Source organism: Tinamus guttatus, unplaced genomic scaffold (assembly GCF_059628265.1).
Source record: "Tinamus guttatus ecotype Peru unplaced genomic scaffold, ASM5962826v1 Tinamus_guttatus_pri_ptg001602l, whole genome shotgun sequence".
Classification (NCBI taxonomy): domain Eukaryota; kingdom Metazoa; phylum Chordata; class Aves; order Tinamiformes; family Tinamidae; genus Tinamus; species Tinamus guttatus.
In genome coordinates, this window is record NW_028290136.1 from 3,807,337 (window position 1) to 3,827,082 (window position 19,746).

Below are 19,746 nucleotides of genomic sequence, written 5' to 3' on the forward strand. Positions count from 1 at the left end.
CTCTCCTTTATGAATCTGCATGTATGTTTTTAATAAAATATGTTAAGTATCAGAGCGCCATCTCAGCTAGGATTTTTTTAAATAATTTATAATCATAGTACAGAGGATCAAAAAGCCATAACAAGTCACTTTTGATAAAAAGGATGCATCTTTTGTGTGAAAAGACTCTACTAGTCTTGTTTTCTCTGTTGGTACTGAAATGCAATTGTCTTGCAAGCAAACACTACACCAAATAAATTTTTTTTTTTTTTACAAATAGTTTTCTGTGGTGGTTTGTACTTGTTTTCATGGGTATTCTTGGAAGCAGTTGTTGAATTCCGTGTCTGAAGTGCTCTAAAAATCTGTTTTAAACAAAATTCAAGTGCTCGATTCAAGATTTTTTCTTTTTTTTTTTTTTTTTTAATTCCAGTACATTAATACTTCTAATACTTGACCGAACCCAGGGCCAGAAGAATAAGTTGCATGTCCACATGCACTGAGGTTCTTCAGTGCCTGAGTCGGATGAGATCATTGTGGCTGGTGAGCGTGAGCCAGACCAGGCAGCTGCCCTAACGGCAGTGGGTTGAGGTAGTCACACCCTGTTTTGTTAATATAGTCTGTTAATGCACCCATATTTGTTACTCCTGCCTGAAGCGATGTGTACTTGCCTCTCTTCTCGAGGTGTGAGAGGGTGTTTTCAATAGCATGGGAGCATGAAGTGTGCCCTAGGGAATACCATGAAGAGTCAGCAAATCTAAGGAATGTTCAACATTTCTCCATCCTCACCTTAAAAAGCAAACAAACAAATCCCTCTGAACTCTAGCTTTTTAATAATTATTTTAATGATATGCCATAAGCTCATAAAATGAATGCTTATAATATGATATTGTGATTAATTTCATATATAGGCAAATGTGTGTATATACTGTGGGAAATAAAGCAGAAGGCCCAATTTCGAGAATTCTAAAAGTAAGTTTTAAAGGGCAATGACTACATTAATATTTTAGCAGATTATACACAGCTTGTCAATAATACTAGAAAGCAACAGTTGAAAAAACACTTCAAAATTCAAGGAAAGTACAGACTGGCAAAGTTTCTTAGATACTGGTAGGCTTGGGTGAGACGATCAACTCGCTCACTGAGTGAATTTCTATATTTAGCAACATCACTTTCTTCGTGGAGTAAAAAATGCAACTTTTCCTTTTCTTGCAAAAGATAGAGCATTTTGATCTGTAAGTTATCTCCAAAGTTTTCGAGGGCAGAAAACAGAATTATCAAAGGAATCTGGCTGGAGAGGCGACTTCTTGCTCTCTGCAAGGAAGAGAGAAAGGAATGACAATGAGATTTCTTTTTTTCTTCCAAACCAAGCAATAGGCAAGAGTTATAGACAATCTAGTGAGAAATGACAGCACGTTTTAAAAGTGCCTAAAGAACACCACCAACAAAAACAAATATTAAGAGACTTGAGAATTTCACCAGCTCATTTTTTCCCAAAAGGATCTAAACTCAGTATAGGTTATTCCCTACACATCTCTGATGGCTATCAAAGGCTATCGGCTGTACTAGGGACATATCTGATGAATATTATTTATTTGCAGTTTCTAGTTTCAAACCTGACTTGCATGAACAGTACCAATCCACTACAATACAGGAGATAGGACAGAAATTTTCCAAGGTGGTAAATTCCTATATTTTGGAATTCTTTATCCTTTAGATGTCTTTTTGGATGTGGCTGTCCTTTTAAGTCTGAACACTTTGGAATAAGCATTAATCTTAAGGAAAAAAATGTCTATGACAATAACAACATTTGATTGTGAATACAACTATTTGTATCTTAACAAGATAATTTTCTGCTTAATGTGACAACCTATCTATCTGAGATTGAGAGGTTCTTGCCACCAAGAAGTTTACATTGTGGTGGGAAGAGGGCTATCAGCTCGTGCTTTTGGGCAAGGGAAGGTTCAAAGCTTCTCCACTGCTGGGGGGTGGGACCTGAATCCAGTTATCCTTAACCCAGGGGAGAGACTCAGATGCTAGTAGTGCTGTTCTCCTTTCTGCATGTGGGAGCCAACGAGAACAACTTTGGGAAAACCAGGTGAAGGTACATCTGGTTTCTAAGTCCTAAAGGGCTTAAGCAGTCCCTTACCAATGAAGTCTAAACTTTTACTGGCCTTAAATACCTCTAGAGCTTACCAGCTGCAAGTCCTTTACATGAGGATGGAGGGGAGCTCAAGATGAAAAGATCCCTACATTTAGGTCTTTAAGCTCCCCACCTAGTCTGTGGAGAGGTAGTCAATATAGAACTGGGTCAGATAAGGCACTTACTGAGCCAAATAAGGCACTTACTGAGCCTACCCATTCTCTGGGCACCACTGACTATGGTGAGAGGGCGGGCTGGTGATTCAGATGTGATTGTTTTCTGAAGCTAAATCCCCCCCAGACCTTCACAGAGCTGCCATAAATGAGGTAGGCTCGTGGGTACTATTTTCAAAAGCCATGGACATTTAAGGGCTCCAGTCTCAAGGGAGGTGAATTCAGCATCTTAAGTACAACGTGATGAGATGCCCTGGTGTTTGTTACTGTTGAAAAATTGGTGCTTGAGGCTTTTGTCAAAAAGTACAACTAGCATTCAAGTCTTTGTCCAACAGCAGAGTGTATAGCAGGGAAGGGAAGGAAATTTGCAAATACGCCTTTGGCTCATGCTCTCGTACTGCCACTTCCTGGAAGGACAGCCTGAACACTGAAATGTAGGAATTCATGAAAATCCTGCTATTGAAATTCAAGGTGAGCCACTACCTAAGCTACCGGTTATTAATATTTAACTTGTTACGTTCTGAGGGACTTATACGAAGCAAAGGTCAACACCAGAAAAGCAAGTTCTCAATTCCAGGTGTTCTCTTTGCTGCCGCACTCTAACATGATGTGGCCCGTGGCGCCAGTTTTACCCTGGCTTTTTCAGTGCTGGCTGCCAGAAGCTGATTTGGACAGAAGCTACATGGACAGGGCACCAGCACCCCGTGACTACTCTTCGTGTGTGGTAGTGCAGGGAACTGCTTGGTGCCTGGCGCTGATGCTTGTGTTCACCGCAGCAAGATTGGGCCGCAGGGCAGAGCCTACAGCATGCAGAGTGCAGCAGAAATACTGGTCTGTAGCCTGTAAACTTACGCTGAAATATGCCTGTGTGTGCAAAATCATTCCCTCGGCGATGGAGGGATCTTGCTTTGCAACAGCTCCAGAGCCCTGACCGAACACCTGTGGTTTCACCTGGGCGCTCTTTCTTTCCTCCTGAACAGCTTTTAAAGAAGCAATGTAGCTGTAGTCCTGGCAGTACACTATTTGCTCCATTTTAAACTGGGTCCGGATGGTTCTTTCAGCCTCTGCTGCTTGTTTCTCTTTAATGTCTTCAATGCTGGCCTAGGATAGGAGAAAATGGTGAACTATTGAGAAGTTTGCTTCGTTTATGAAGATGCCAGTACTCAGCACTGTCCCCAGGGAAAGGCAAGGTTGGACACAGCTCTTACTGCTGCACTGTCTAATCCCAGCCTGGCGCTTGGGAGCTCATCATCATGGTTTAGATACTGATTCCTCTCTGGTGAAAGACCAAGGAAACGTGACACTATGTCCTCACCCTAAACTCCTGCACAGGATTGGCAAAACATGACTCCTGGAAAATACCAAGCCTGATGGGAGCAGGCAGCAATTTCCAGTGATGGGTTCAGCCTGCTCTCAGGTTTTTGCAGGTATTTTCATCGTGTCCTGCTTTTGCAGAGAACAGTGACAGTGGTACCCATATGAACTCCATTTCCTCTCCTGCCCTCCTCAGAAAACTCTGATCTTCTATCTGTTGTCAGCAAATCACTCCTAATTCTTGGGCTTTTTTATTACTGCTATTTACTGGTCTTTTTTGAAACTTTCATCTGAAACATTGTAGGGAGCAGGAGGGTCCCTTCAGTCATCCTGAAAGTCTCTTGAAATACTTTCTTAGCATCCCTTAGACTGAAGTCTTAAAAAAATGAAGTTTTTTTTCTTATCTTTAATCTTTTTCTTACCTTATCTTCATCTTTCTCACATTATGACTAAAGAGGCTCCCTAGAAGCATCTGTGCTTGGGTGAAATAGCTGATTTCTGCCACCCCAAAGCACCCAACACCACCAAAACCTGAACAGGCATCATTGAATTCTCCCACAGCGGGGTGTTTTGGGCTTGTCTACTTCTGGCTGTCTTTCATGAACAGTGAGACTGCCACACTGATTAACACTCTGGCTTGCCTTTCAGAAAGCCAAAAGCACTGTTAAATTCTCGATGTTAAAGACCCACATGCAGAACTGGAATTTGAAACAAATTCTGAACTCTTCAAGACAGGCATACTAGGTTTTCTTAGCCCAGTGTTTTATGCATCAAAAACGCAACCAGAATGAATGAAAAAGGTGCATTTTAGACCTTGCCAAAAGATATTGAAATATGCTTTGTCAAAGCGTATTTGACAAAATACACTTTCATTAATTTTGTTATAAATGTTCTATTGTACCATAAGCAAGGCTGTATTTACAAGTGGCATTCTGTCTTACTGTTGTCTTATCCCAAGTTATATGCAGTCTCTCACCTTGGCAACTCTATATAGATTGTGAAACTCAGCAAAATGCTTTTTAGTCACTGACAGAAAAAACTCTTCAACGATGCCTATGGGAAGAAGAGAGAAACAATATGAAATCAGTCAAGTTCATGGTCTTGCCATGAGCTGTTTTCACAGGGGAGTAGCACAGGAACTGGAAGTCAGCATCATGCTCGCAGGTTCCAAGTCAGGCTTTCTCTGTGTTACTCTTTTGCTGACGTCTGCATCCCTTCCCAGTAGCCTGGTGGCAGAAATGGCCAAAAGACCTCCAATAAACCCTCTTTCCCCTGCCAAGGGCTACTTGGATTGGACGGATAATAAAATCTCACAGTCACAGAGTCTAATTCAGGACTTTAGGCAGGTGGGTCAGCAACGGGAGACACGGGATGACAACATACTCCTTCCTTTGGTGTTTTTCACTGGATGAATTATGGACACTTCCACCCATTCACACAGTTGGTGTGTAATAAAAGTAAATGTGCAATGAATTTGCAAAGATGCTAAGTTCCTACTTTAGGGTTTGTGCATTGCACTTCCTGAGTGAAGGCCACATGAGAGACACCAGACATACCAATCACAGTGTTCAGCATCGCAACAGCTGGCTCCTCCAGTTTCATGACTTGTTCTTTTATAATGTCCTCAAAAGTCTTGTAATTGGTAAAGCCCGGGAGCTCCCGTCCACGATACTGGGCTTCGTATTTCTCTACATTTTTAGGTACACTATCTGTAACTGTAAAATTAAAAGAAAATTGCTTTAATACTAGATTTATAAATTACAGATTTAAGAAGGAAGTCTATGTCTTCTCTCTGGAAATGCTGTTGGCAGGACTTACTACTGATCTGATCTTTTAAGGAATGTGGTTATTACAGAACTGAACTAAGAGAGTTTATTGCCTTATGAATGAGACATTTCACTCATTTGAGTAAGCATCCAAAATGACAGAAAGCAACCCATAAATGATGAATGGGCTCAAAATTACTGACTCTCTGTAATTGGTACTCTCTCGGATTTTGACACTACCAGCCAATTTTGAGGTGTATTAAATATATATATATATATATATATATATTTAAAATAAAATCCACTAAAGAGGCTTATCTCAGGGAACCTAATGTAGACTAGATCGTTTTGGTTAAGACAGCATAGTCATTATGCCTTTGTTAATGTTATAGGAATTTACCATCTTAAATGAGAAATACTGAATCTTTCAAATCAAATGCAAGTGATGTTTTTCTTTGCTTACCCTTCATACTAATCTCATGGAGAACTGCTTCCCAAGTTTGGAACTCTCTGCGGATTTTTGTAAACAACCTGGTTTCGTTTTCAGATATATGTTCCTCTCCTTTTATTGAATGAGCAATATCCTCATTAAAATATTTGATTAGCTGCAATATATTAAAAAAAAGCAAGCAAGGTAGTAAAATTTCATTTTTTCAGACTAATTTATATATGTTAAGTAAATCTTTAGTTGTTTGATGTTCAAGTAGGCTCACTGTTCATTGAAAATATCCTTTACTCCTCTTTTGCTCCTGGTATTTCTGCAAAATCAGCACATCTAGGGGAGACTAACTTGATCTGTGGGCTCATACAACCACTTACTAAATTCTAAAACGGACCTGACAGACAAAATCTTTGAAGACTGACAGGCCTGCACAAGTGCTGCCACTGGCCTGCAGAAAATACACTCTGAGTTACGATTCTTGCCGTGAGCAGAGAAACCCAGCTGCACTTGCAAACCATTTTTTTGATATCAGGGCCTCATTTAATCTTATGAGAACCATAAACAACAGCAATCTTCCAAAATGCTACGCTAGGAAGACTATAAGTTTTCCCTCTCCAGCATGACTGATTTTGACCAATCACGTTGTACTTTAGTTCTCTTGTCACGTAATCACAAAAAAAAAAAAAAGAAAAAAGAAAAAAAAAAAGAAAAAAGAAAAAAAAAAAGAAAAAAAAAAGAAAAAAAAAGAAGAAAGTGCTGAAAGGTCCTCTAGTCCATTATTTTTGCCAGGAGACATGATGGCAGATATTTGTGCAATTTATTGTCAAGATCCTTCAATGGCAGGTTCTACAAGTAACGCACACCAATGGTTCAGCAATGTCTTGCCATCTGTAAAACATTTATCTCTCCAGCACCTACTTCCTTTTGCTGTTCTGTAACTAAACCAACATTTATACTTACATCTGTGAGTACACACAGCTTTTCAGATTCTGTTTTGAGTGTGCCTCTCTTGAATTTGCGTAGTTCTTGGAAGTTTTTTTGGAGTTCAATGTGTATTCGGTTCTTTACAGTAGGCAAAGTTTTCTGGAGGGTGGAAGTCAGAAAGATGAAAGATGATTAGGTAGTTTGGACATGACTCTTTTTTAATTTTTTTTGATGGGGTGTGAAGGAGTGGGGAAATGAAAGAAAACCATGCTGAGACTGACTCAAGCCTGCACATAAACTGTTGCTGTTAGGAGACTGAGAGCAGCTCCGCTTCCTGTTGCTTGTATCCCTTGGATGACAGCGGGACAACACAGAAGTGCAAACATGACCTTCACTTAAAAAAAAAAAATGACAGGGAAAGGCTTTGATATCAGGGCTGGGTCTTGTGGTGAGGTGGGCAGAACAGCTGTAGTCTAGCAGAAGTTTTCACTTATAGTGTGAGCCAAAAAGTATGTCCCATTCCCCGGTAGCAGAGAGGTGGTGATGCGGGGAAGGTACGGAATCCTTCATTTCTGATAAATATGTGACTGATCATAGCTGTTCGGTTGCTTATTTGATTTCTTATTTTATGTAAGCTTACATAAATACATATATTTTTCCTCCTTCAGCCCTGAATTGAAAAGATCTTTGTATTTCAGCATTTTGCCATAATAGAATAATGTATATTACATATATAATAAAACAATATATTAACATTATACTATAATAAAGTAATTAAGTTTCTACTTGAGATTTTGAAGACATATTCAGTTCACAGAAATTATTTTGCTTTGGCAACCTGACATTAATAACTTGTCACCAAGCCATCAAAGCTGTTTGCAAACAAAAGGAAATATCATCACTACCAATAAAAAAACAAGGGTTACGAGTCACAGGCAAATGAAGTGATTTGCTCGTCAATCCTTACTTAGGCTAAAAGCAAATTTGAGAACAGATATGGGTTTCCATAAATGCTATGCAAATAACTTTAACTTTTTTTTTTTTTTTTTTTTTAATTGCAATCCAAGACTAAAGGATTTGGCTTATTTTTAAATAGTAAAACATACAAAAAGCTTAATGTGACATCTCTATACTTACAATAATATGTCCCACAAGTTCTCTTGTGAGCGTCTCTGCCAGAAGAGGGATAGTAGCCTTTCCTTCATTCAGAAAAATGCTGCCAAAAAAGGGAAGAAAGGTGATTATGGGCTGAGCACTTTTACAGGGTAAGGGAGCAACACTCCTTTGTTTTTACTGCTATGCAAGGGGAGTGCCAGTGCAGACACAGGAGCAACTCAGGAGCTTCTGAGCCCAACAGCTTTTCTACAAGAATTGACAACTACTGATACTTGTTAAAGATAAGGAAACAGACTAAAAATAGCGTTTACTATCACGACATTGGAATACTGTTGCACTGTTGCTGCATGTGAAACTGAAACTGCATGCTGAACTGAAATCCTTTTCACTTGTATGTATACTGCAGCTGATTTGCTGCCAAGTCATCTTCTGGGGAAAACGGTGCCGGTGCCGTCAACACAGACAGCTATTTTTTCTCTTGCTAAACTTCACAGTTTTTCAGTGAATAGAAATACTCAGCAAAGTACTTAACTTGAAGTGCTCAGATACTTGGCCTGATTTCCTTGCGGCTATTCTGAACTTCTGAGGTTCATTGCACCTCTCCAGCGGAGGGGAGCTTAAGCAATTCCTCAAACTTGCAACTAAAATATATTTAAAACAATCATTTGACATGTAAAATTCTGCTCACTTACTGCAGGGCAACACTACATAGGCAATGACAAAAAAATAGCAGATAGAATTCCTGTTTGCAATCCTAACTGAAGTCTCAGAAAGTCAACACTTTCTTTTTTCCTTCAGTGACTTTAGCGCTTTAGAATAGATCCTTTGCATGAGAACTACCTAAAATGTTTATGAGTTTCAAAGAAAACTTTCTCCTGCTGGATCGCAGAGGCTAAGGTCAGATTGTTGCGGATGTCCTGTTGCCCACGACACTTCACGATCATGTAACCTTTCTTGAGGTGGACGATCTGATTTCGTAGTATTTTAACAATAGACTCCTCAGTTCCTTTGTCCACCAAATCAGGTTTTGTGAGGATTCCTGTTAAGTCACACAGAGAGAAAATTACTTGCACAGAAAGTAAAGGTGGAGAAGATCCATTAGGATATCTTATCATCAGAGCAGGAATGTTCTGTACAGTGTTTCTAAAGTAACTTTTTATCTCTGTTTTGCTTTTTCTTTCCTAGAAAGCTCTCAGCTCCTGGGCTTAGCACTGTAAAACTTACTCTACAGTTGGACTTCCAACCACACCTTTTGCCTTGCTCACCTTTCTAATACACAACAGCAAGGTTTTCCCACCATTAGCTTTGAGGTTTTAAGTTTCCAGTGTCAGCAAGACTCAAAACCAAGGTACTGAAAGCGTACTGGCTCTCTTTCAGTTTTGTAAATAAATTTACAAGAGCTTATTTAGTTTTTTTTTTTTTTTTAATTTGTAGCAGTAAACTTTGCAGAACTGGTGAGGGGTACAAAACACTAGATTGCATGGAAAAAAACACACACTTCAACTTGTAGCATAAAAAAGTCTCACCGAGTGTCCTTTCTCCCTTGGGGTCCACCATCTGAGCCATTTTCAGTGCTTCTGTTGTTGCAATATCCACATTACATGGCACCACTACCAAATTGAGTGTCTCTTTGTTGCTGATAATGCTTTTAAGTAGGTTTTTGATCTGTAATATAATACAGCAGTGATGAAGTTCAGTAAAATCAGATGCTAGCATGTCGGATGTGACCATCTCTGTCAATACCAATTAATTTCGCTGTCTGATGCCATGCAGTGTCACATACACTGAGGGTACTTTTACATGCTAAAAGATGTCCTGGAAATGTCAGAAAAAGAATGCAGCCTCCTGCTTTCTAAAGATATATCCAATCATCCAACATGAATGAAAACAGACTGTTATACTTGTCCTGAAAGCTATAAAAAAAACCCCATCACATTCATGATGGAAAGGCAAATGCATTTGACTTCTATTTCAGTGGACCATTAGCATAAAAACAAATCTTATGAGACATTTAGTTGGCATTGTTTCCATGTTGCAATGCCAAAATAACAGAGTTTCTCATGGTTTGTGTTGTATTGCAAATGTTCACACTGCTCTATTGTGCTTATACTGAATTAAATTAACTCTTTATCCAGAGTTTTGGTTAAGTTGTCTCTATGTTTTATACTTGCCTTCCAGATTGATTTCTGACAAAATAAAATTATATAACCTCCATATCTGAAACATGCAGGCTTCTGGGGACAATGGAAATGTATGGATGATGTTGCACTAGCTGCTCTCTCTTTTATATAGATGAAAAATTACTATCTTATTGTAAAATTAAATTACTCCTATCCCAAGAGTAAAACCCATTTTTATTTCCTTTGCTGCTCTTGCAAGATTACCCAGTCCTTTCTCATTCTTATACTGACATGTCCAGCTGGTGTTACTCTTATTCCAACTTTGTACTTGAAGCTATCTTACTAGAAATACTGTACCCAGTTCCTTCTTATCATGTTTAGGTCCTGTCATTATACAGCTATGTTGGCATTCCCTAGCCGTTTCTTCTAAAAGCTACATGAATAATGGTCTGCTGGGATCGTTTAGGTGATCAGAAAAAGAGTGGGTCACATTCTGATCAACCCTATATGTGAGGCACAACAGAGCACTGAGCCAGTAAGAGAAAGTTTTCCTGCTTGCTCCAGTAGAGCTTTCATGACCTCGACTGTAGCCACCTTTGCTAAATACATCCACAGATTGGACATAAGGCATTTTGAGACCCATCTATCTCCAGTCAAGCATTGTGTTCAGAGACAGTCTGCCTATGAAACAGTGTCCATACAACTGGGTTATGCCAAGCTGCCATGGGTGGTTATGTCAAGCACCTGAGAAGACTCATTTACAGCTAGCCTGGCCAGCTTGCTCCTGCACTGTGGCACTGAGAAGGATCCTGGTCCTTGCTGGTTAGCTACAATACTGTAGCTTTAATTCTGGCCTGGAAGCTGAGTATAACAACCCCAGTATCCTGTATCAAAGACTCACATTTAAGGTAGGTTACAAAAGTGACCTTTTGCACAGGTTAGCACATAAGACTGAGTTTTACCTGGTCACCGATGTTTTCTGGCTGATCTCCTACAGCCACTCTAGCAATTCCAGGAAGATCAATTAGTGTCAGGTCCGGCACAGTTGGGGACCAGACTTCTAGGGAAATTAGTTCCCTACTGATGGCACCTCTAGTACCAGCCACAACATCCTGGGCTACAAGGAGAAAAGAGCAAGGCAATGAATACAAGGTTCAAAAAATGCACCAAAGTGAATTTGAGAAAGGAAAACAATAGCTATACAATGAAAAGTATCTACTACCACCTAAAGCTCTTTCAGGTATGACTTTTTCTCTGGCATGGCCAAGCATGGAAATCCATTTATGCAAAATCTTAAGGAAATTAGTAGGGAATATATGGTCTCTTTTTTGAATGTGAACTATAATATTTTGCAGGGTATTCATGTGACTTACTGTCACATAAACAGACAAAATGCATCCCAATATGCAAAACTATAACAAACTATAACAAAACAATATGACAAGCAATATAACAAACTATAACAGAAGTGATAGGATACTAGCCAGTTACAGAAGTGCTTTCTCAATATCAAATCTCTTTTCAGACATTAATTAATTATTGACAGCTTTGAAAGATAAATAGATATTATTCTATATTCTTCACAAGTTGATTGCGAGGTTGAGAGCTCAAGGAATTTACTCCATGTCTTATACAGAAATAAGATGAACACTGTGAACAACACAGAGGAGCAGGGACACACATTCTCCTGTGAGCACTGAATCACACTCATTACATTTACTTCATATAGCTATGCAATTTTATAAATTCTGTTGATGTTTGATACCAAAACAAGTAACTTCTCGTGAGAGATGAACTCTGTAGCTATCTTACTCAGTTAATATCATCACTATTTTTTGAAATATTTCTTGAAAAACTCCAAGCAACTTATACAAAACACAGTGAAACAACTTGACAAGGTAGCAGAGCAGTGCAAATCAAGAACATAAGGACAATCCAAATCCTATGTCCAGAAAGACATTTGGGGCACGTGCTTATTTGCCCTTTGAGTAACAAAAGTGTTTTCTTGCACTGCATGAAATATCATAAAAGTAAAGCAATGCTTGGGGCTGTGTTCACAGTAACTGGTAGAAACCCTGTATATCCTCCAATGTGTGCTCTTTAATTTTCTCCAAAATCATAAGGTTTCCAGCCCTAGATGCCACAATCTTTCCCTGGGCTTTTGCACTGGAAATATGAGCCATTTAAGGCTTGATATGTTCACAACTCAACAGACAAAAAAACAGATAAATAACATCCAATTGAGGACTTGGCTTGAGCTTTTATCAGACATCATGGATCATATTCACCACTGAAGTGGTGAGTAGTAAAACACTCTTCATGTATCTATGCTATCCCACCTTCTTCTACTTTAAATTTGTTTCTTAGCAGTTATGATCACACTGTATGTTAGTATGGGGACTGCTGTCCATCTTAAGAAAAAGGTAGTGACAGGAGATTGAGCAAGTCATATCAGAGGGGAATATGTTATAGCTTACCTCTTCTTACTGCTCTCTCCACCTCTGAGGGGTTCTCAAGTTCTTCACTGATATGTCGGTAACTAATTTTCCCTTTCCATTTCTGGGTACCAGCTGTTTTTTTGAGTCTAAGTTCCAAGGGACATCTCGTAACGATACCTATAATAGTTCCAAAGATGGAATTAACTCATGTTAGCAGTTGTTACATATAATACACAGTAAGTGTGCTGCAAATGGTGTCGTGTACACAAAGATAGATAGTACGTTTCATAGAGCCACAAAAATGTTCCAAGGGACCTTTAACAGGCTGTCATCCAGCTTCCTGTTTCCAAGCAGGACTGTCACCAACTCTAGATGTGATCAGCTCTCAGCTTTGTCCAACTACATCTTGCTAACTTGGATGGAGTAACCTGCTTCAATGCTGCACCACCATCCTATGAAAAAGTTTTTTTTCTCAAGTCCCCCCAAAAGACTACATGCACTGAGAACTGAGGCAATTTCAACTGATTCAGAACTTGTGGAAATTACAGGTGTATAGGCCTATAGCATAGGCACACACACATACATATATACATATGGAGCTGCAAGGTGAATCATCTTGTGCTGCAAATAACTTCCAACAACCTTCTCTGATTTGAAAACATCGAAGGCAGGTGATCATGTAAAGATTATTTCATATTTTATCCTAAAAAAAAGTAAGAAAACTGTGATCCAAAAAAAAATTCCCCAAACCCTAACCCCCAAGAAAGCAAATTTCAAAATCAGTGTTTCGTATGGAAGTGAGACTCTGCTGCACTTGCAGTATAGCTTTCTGGGGAATACGCTGTGTCAGCTGATGCTGCCTCTCAGGCTATCAGCAATTTTGGGCAAGTATGCTACATTATACTTCTCTTAGTTTTGATTCCTAGACTGTTTAGAACATGCAACCTGTCGGCACAACCCTGCAGTTCCCCACCTGCGCATCCATTTATTCTAATGGAAGACATTATTCTAATGGGAGACAACATCCCTATGTTCCACAATTTAGATGATACAGTCTCTATCATGAGTTATCTACTCCCAGATGGAAAAAAAAAAAAAAAACTCTTCTACCTCATCAATATAAAATTCAGAAATTTGGGTGAAAGAAAGGACAAATTCTTACCATTTCCTCTAGGAAGAGCAACACCAGACAGGGCTTCCAGGACAGAGCTTTTTCCAGAGCTCTGGTCTCCGATCACTGCAATTGCAGGCAAAGCCATATCTTCTTCTACTCCAAGAGACCTCAGACTGTCGATGAGATCAATGCAGGGGCGGATCTTTTGCTCATATTGCTTGTACAAGGTGTGTTCTTCTATCTGTTAGAATTAAAGTTGCATTTTTTGTTACTTTTAGCTAAGTTATTTTCACAAAACCTTCTAGGCATCTCTTCCAGCTTATCATCCTTTAATAAACCTTACATACTGATGTCACTCTATGTTTCATATCATTGTACATCCTTGCGCTACCATGTTATAAACAGGTGTCTGCAAATACAACCAAATTATTTGAGGTTGACTTAGTGATTGGAACATTTTTGATAAAAATACCAAACTTCATAAGTTATCATCTGAGAACTATACAGGTGGAAAGTAAGAAGAGACCCCACTACTAAAGATGTTTTGTTCATTTATTTTTTGATAACTTCCATCCTTGCTTTTACTCATCTATAAATGTACTGAAGGATATATGCGAATGAATGCATACAATCAAAAATAAGATAATTTAGTACAGAAGAGCATATTAAATCTTTATTTTGAATTCTGAAGATTTAGTTTGTGTGCAGACATCAAAGGGATTCTGCTCTAGTGTCTTTAATAGGTGGCAAAAGATCTTTTAAATCATGTCTTCTTTTGTTGCCTCATTTTAATCCAAAGTAAGGTAAATGAAAGCAAGTGATTTCCTTTAAATGACTAACTAATGCCATTTTTTGTTTTTGGTAATATGTACCAGATGTTAACACGGGATCTTCCTTTTATGAAACCATTTTTTTTTCCAGCCTTTCCCAAAACTGGTCTGCTTGCTGCTAAATATTGCCAGGTAAGTGAAGGGATAGCTTGGTACCTTCTCGCAGTTCCTCCTTTTATGTTCCAATCTGACTGCTGATTTATAAAAGCATTTATAAATTTTGAGGACATCAATATTTTATAAGACTTAACAGTCCAACCACATTCATTCATTTTTAGAAAATAAAAGCTGAAGTGGCTAACCATCACCTTAGTCTAAGAAAACCATATTTGAAAATATGTGTATCAGATGTAAGCAAGAAGAGTAGATTTGTCTTTCAAAGATAAGAAAGACAGTATTCATTCCCATATGCAGGTATTTTAAAAGCATTTTGGTAACACCTCTCCACTATCTTCATTACAATGTTTGCTAGCTAGTAAATGCTTAACCATTCTTCAGAATTTCATTTACTATGCCACAGACTCGAAAAATATCTGCCCTGCCAATCCAGTGTTAAAAACAGAATATGGATATATATTAAGATTTCTTTATATTCCTGTTGAAGGTATTGGAGCCTTATGTAAAAAAGTATCTTAGATTCTAGGATTTCCATTTAACATTTGCTAATTGTGAGCAATGAAATAGATACATATTGCACAGTAAATTTGCTGCTTGGCTGTTCCCATCCTACTTTTTATACTTGTACTTTTTATGTCTGCAGATTAATTGTATGTAGACATCTTCCTAGTTATACAAATTATTGCTTGGGCCCTGATCCCAGAACTCCAGCCTTTAGACCTAAGTACAGATCAGCCAAGGAGACACAGGAACTGATTTGGGGGCACAAAGCAAAACACGAGAGTTACTGAGAGGACGATCTGTGTCCTCCTCTGCTACCTGGCTTACCTCATCCTGTATTTCGTAATACAATTTCTCTAACTTTTTCTGCACCTTCTGAGATTTTCTCTCAGATGGAGCCTTTTGCGTTGCTGCCGGTGATGCCATCTCGTTTTGTTTCAGAGGAGCTTCTTCATCATCGAAATCTGGTGGAAGAGGTACTGCGTAAGCATCTCTGAGTGCTTGTCTGGAAGGTGGCACAGTGTCCCTTTCCTCCACAGAAGGATGAAAATGTTTCTTATCCATGATCTGCTGATTTCTTGGCTTATCTTGCGGCTTGTTCATCAGTGTTTCACAAAAAGGTGATCGCTGGTCCAGCCGCTCTTCTGTACAGCTTCTGAAATCAAACACAGGACGTTAAGTGAATCCAACTTGCAATAGTAGCAACAGCAGAGAAGATGAAAACACTGCCGTTATTTACTGTCAAGCTTTCAGCAGATCTCAAGTGCCACATCTCTTGCCAAAACAATGATTGCTTTCCAGAAGATACACTTGAAAAACTTCTCTCTGCCTCTCCTCCGCTTTTTCGGGTTTTTAGAAGCAAAAGTGGCAAGAGAGTAAACGAGAATATTCTGAACAAGAAAAGAAATGCTAAGCTAGTTTTTGTGGAAAGCTCATCTTCCTCAGTGAAAGATTTTTGCTGAAAAGTATTTTGAGATGTTCTGTCACTACAGCACCTACTGGGCAGGTTTGCCCAGACTGAGTGAATGCTTGCTTAGCTGCAGTCACTCGAGGTCACCTTCTCACAGCTGCATGTCTGCTTAAGAGGGGCATGGAGGGACCCATGGACAAGGGAAGCAGTAACAGAAATAGCTCCTAAGATACTAAGCTTAGTGTTTTAGGGCTCCCTCTCCTATTTAAAATTCCCTCTCAAGAAGCAAATACATACTGTTGCTCAACATTGTATTGGGAAAAGTGGTCTGGGAGGCTTTTTTATTTGCTTGCTTGGGTTTTCTTCATTTAAAAGTGAGGTTGTGCTATGAGCTTTTCCTGGAAAATTTGATGAGTGACCGAAGAGCCTGGAGGTTTACAGTGTGACATTTTCCAGGAAAAGTGTGAACAAGGAAAATAACATAAAGAACAAGTGATTACCATACTTTTCAAAGCCAAAATGAGAATGAAAGATAAATGAAAAAGAATAAGAAAAGAGAATGAGAAGTAGCATTTTTTTGAAATAAATATTGTTCTTTTTTGTTCTATTTTTTTGCTTTTTTTGGCTGAATTAAACTTACAGATTTTCTAATTTGAGCAGATGTCAAAACAGGAAGATCAGACACAAAATAAGTTGAGACAGAAAGAAAAAAAAAAGAACACATTAATTCCACACTTCCTGTTTTGGCCTGCTTTGTAATAAAACAATCACAAAGGTTTTTTTTTTTTTTTTTTTTTTTCTTTGACATTTCTGCCTTATTAAGAAAACTTAGGCCAGATCTTGTTTTAGTCCTGCTCTTGGTCAGAGAGACTCAGTCATGAGCTCAAATATATTTCCAGAAAATAATCCATTCATATATTTAGATACCCAAATAGCAATATATAGCTGATACATAAAAGAAAATGCTAAAGTAAAAAATAAACTTAAATGACTAGAGAGAATAAGCTCAATTTTTGACCAGAAATAAGAGATAACTGACCTACTTTTTCTTCTTTATAATTATTCTTTGCACACTTTGTCCATCTTTCTGCGCCTCTCCCTTTTCACTACTGTTTCAACAACTGTTTCTACTAATGAATACAAAGAGGTTTTTTTTTCCGCTTGAGTGAGAGCTCAGTGCTTAACCTGCAATGAATATACATTCCCTGTCCTCTGGTAGCCAGATTCTTTTGTCCTTTTCTATTGCCACATGACATATTTTTTGATAATGTCTTTAATAATAATTCCTTCTACGGCCTCTCTTGTCTTGTCTAATCTATTCTATCCCTTCTTTTCAATTTAGAAGAAGGAACACTTCATATGATTTTTTGTGTTGCCTGAAATATTACCAGGCAGCAATTTTCTGTCCCTTCTTTTACATTTTTATTCACATTCCTTAAGTGTCATTCACATACAGGTTTTAGTAGGTGGCCTCATAAATATGGACATATTTCATTCACAGAGTGGTTATACAGAAGTTTTAGACATCCTTATAAAAAATAAGAGAAAATGCAAAAAATAACATAGTAAGGCAACCAGGAACAACAGGAGATCTTGAAAGATAAACCTGTGACACAACCAACTTACCGAAACTTAAAGTGTCTAGTTAAAAAGTTTGAAACATTTCAGTTTCAGAGGTATTTCCTGCCACACTCATAAGCTCCCTTTCCAGCTAGGTCTACAGTGCAGACTGAAGTGCCACGTGGATGTGCAGGCTATAAAATATACCTATATAAAGCAGCAGAGTGAATAAATGTGCTGGTTTCAGTGGCTACCCAACCTTTCTGCCCCCGGATCTGAATAAAGTTAGGTAGGTTGGGGCAACCCTTCATCATGCCATGCAGACATCGTGCATTGAGCCTTCACAGCCTTAAAAGCAAGCAGAACCACAGGCAGAAAAACAGACAGATAGAAGAAAAGGAGAGGCAGTTTCTTCAAGTGTCCTCTGAAACTAGCAAAACTTCATACGTGAATGACCTGATAATAGTAGAAGTGGGATAACACTCTTCCTTATCAGAGCTATCTGTCAGTTGTCAGCTCTATCTGCCTTTTCCGAGGAAGCGAAAGAATGCACTGCTTATAACGCTAGAACATGTTTCTGCACAGTACAAAAAAACATGCTACGTATGCACAATCTGTGAATTTAAAAAAGTGCACTCCAATTTACATGCCATCTTTCAATCAATTTCATGAATTAAAGATAATTTAAGATCCCTTGATACTTTAAAAGAGAAGTGAAAGACATTATTACCTGTGTAGTGTCCACAGTAGCAAGAAGAAACAATAGCCTTTTCCTGCTTCTCTTGGTCCTTTCTATTTTTCTCCTCCCACAAAGAGAGGATGAGAACTGGAGAGTGGGAGAGAAATGAAACTAACTCATGAAACAAAACTAAATGTAAGACATATTTCAAAATAACCGGGCTGTTTATTGTTCTACTTTCATTTCCTCATACTCTAGCAAATTTTCTGACATGGCATTTCCAGAAAACAGAAATTAAACTCCTCAAAGGAACAGCTGGCCTTATTGACATTTAGCTTTACAGTGTGATCTATCGTCTTATTTTGTGACAGGTGTAAGGTATTCAAATGATGTTTTTTAGCATCCATAATACCTTTTTTTCCTCATATTTAATATATGTTTTCTCACAGAATCACAGAATGGTTAAGGTTCAAGGCACCTCTGGAGATCATCTAGTCCAATCCCCCTGCTCCAGCAGGGACACCCAGAGCACGTGGCACAGGGTGGGTTTTGAAGATCTCCAGAGAAGGAGACTCCACAACCACCCTGGGCAGCCTGTTCCAGGGCTCTGTCACCCTCACAGGAAAGAAGTTCTTCCTCACATGGAGATTAAACTTCCTATGTTTCTCATGTATTAATATTTCAACAGTTACAAATAAATGTAAGATGACATAAGACCAAATGTGGTTTTAAAATGTTCTGTATAACCTACTCTTGGGTTTATTGTTGTAAATTATTATAAAAACAGCACCAAAAATGAGTAACTGTCTTAAAACCACAAGATCCTAGAGAATGAAAGAAAGGGAAAATAAGAGAGAAATAGTAGGAATTCTAAATTCTTCCTTTCTATTATTTTAAGATTATATAAGCCCAGTTCTGAAATTTTTCTCCAAAAACTTTAGAGCTAAATATGTATTTTCTTAATAACATGGGATTGTTTACCAACCAATTAACAGCTGAATCTGTGGCTTTAAGTCAGACAGCAAAAACCTTGACGCTCTTTCAGGCTCAAAATTAGTCATGCTGCCCTGCTTGTTCATAGAATCGAACCCACATGTCCCTCTTGGCATCCTAGTCAGAAACTACAAACACCAAAACAAACCTGTCTTCACTTTCCCTTTGTTTCCCTTTGCAAAACCCACCTCTCTGCTGTTACCGCAATGTCCAGCTTCCCAGTTTCCCCTCACATTTTCCCATCTGCCAGCACTTTTCTCTCCCCTGTTGGTTCTGCGGGGTCCGTGTAGTTACTTGCTGTGTGCATTACAGCAACACCCAACAGCCTAATGGAGGGTCCTAATCCCTTTGCATCCATCGCGCATTGCACGAAGCACAGTCTCCTTCAGCGCTTACTGTAGAACAAGATGAACAAACACACAGGCCTTTCTCACCCCCTCACCCTCCCCATAGAGTCAACCCTCTCCTTGCCCCTTTCTGTCATGTAAATAGATGGGACGTTAGAGCTTGCAAGAGATGAATAAAAAGCACTTTTTGTGTTGAACTGTGCATCAAATACCTCCTAGTACAGTCCTTGCTGCTGCTGGAAACCCACCATTTAACAGTGCGTTGGCCAAGAGAGTCTTGTAA

The 19,746-nt window shown here is 38.7% G+C and overlaps 1 protein-coding gene across 1 annotated transcript; it reads right to left on the bottom strand.

The window, feature by feature from the left end:
• Positions 1-1,037: 1,037 nt before the first annotated feature.
• On the bottom strand, positions 1,038-15,691 carry LOC104565411 (interferon-induced GTP-binding protein Mx). The gene is made up of 13 exons (XM_088539358.1): positions 15,347-15,691; positions 13,575-13,767; positions 12,452-12,589; positions 10,937-11,091; positions 9,381-9,519; positions 8,695-8,893; positions 7,876-7,954; positions 6,775-6,897; positions 5,836-5,977; positions 5,163-5,321; positions 4,583-4,659; positions 3,145-3,393; positions 1,038-1,290 (listed from the first exon to the last, which is right to left on the bottom strand). The coding sequence occupies exons 1-13, from the start codon at positions 15,575-15,577 to the stop codon at positions 1,048-1,050; spliced, it is 2,127 nt and encodes a 708-aa protein (XP_088395484.1). The 5' UTR covers positions 15,578-15,691; the 3' UTR covers positions 1,038-1,047.
• Positions 15,692-19,746: the final 4,055 nt, after the last annotated feature.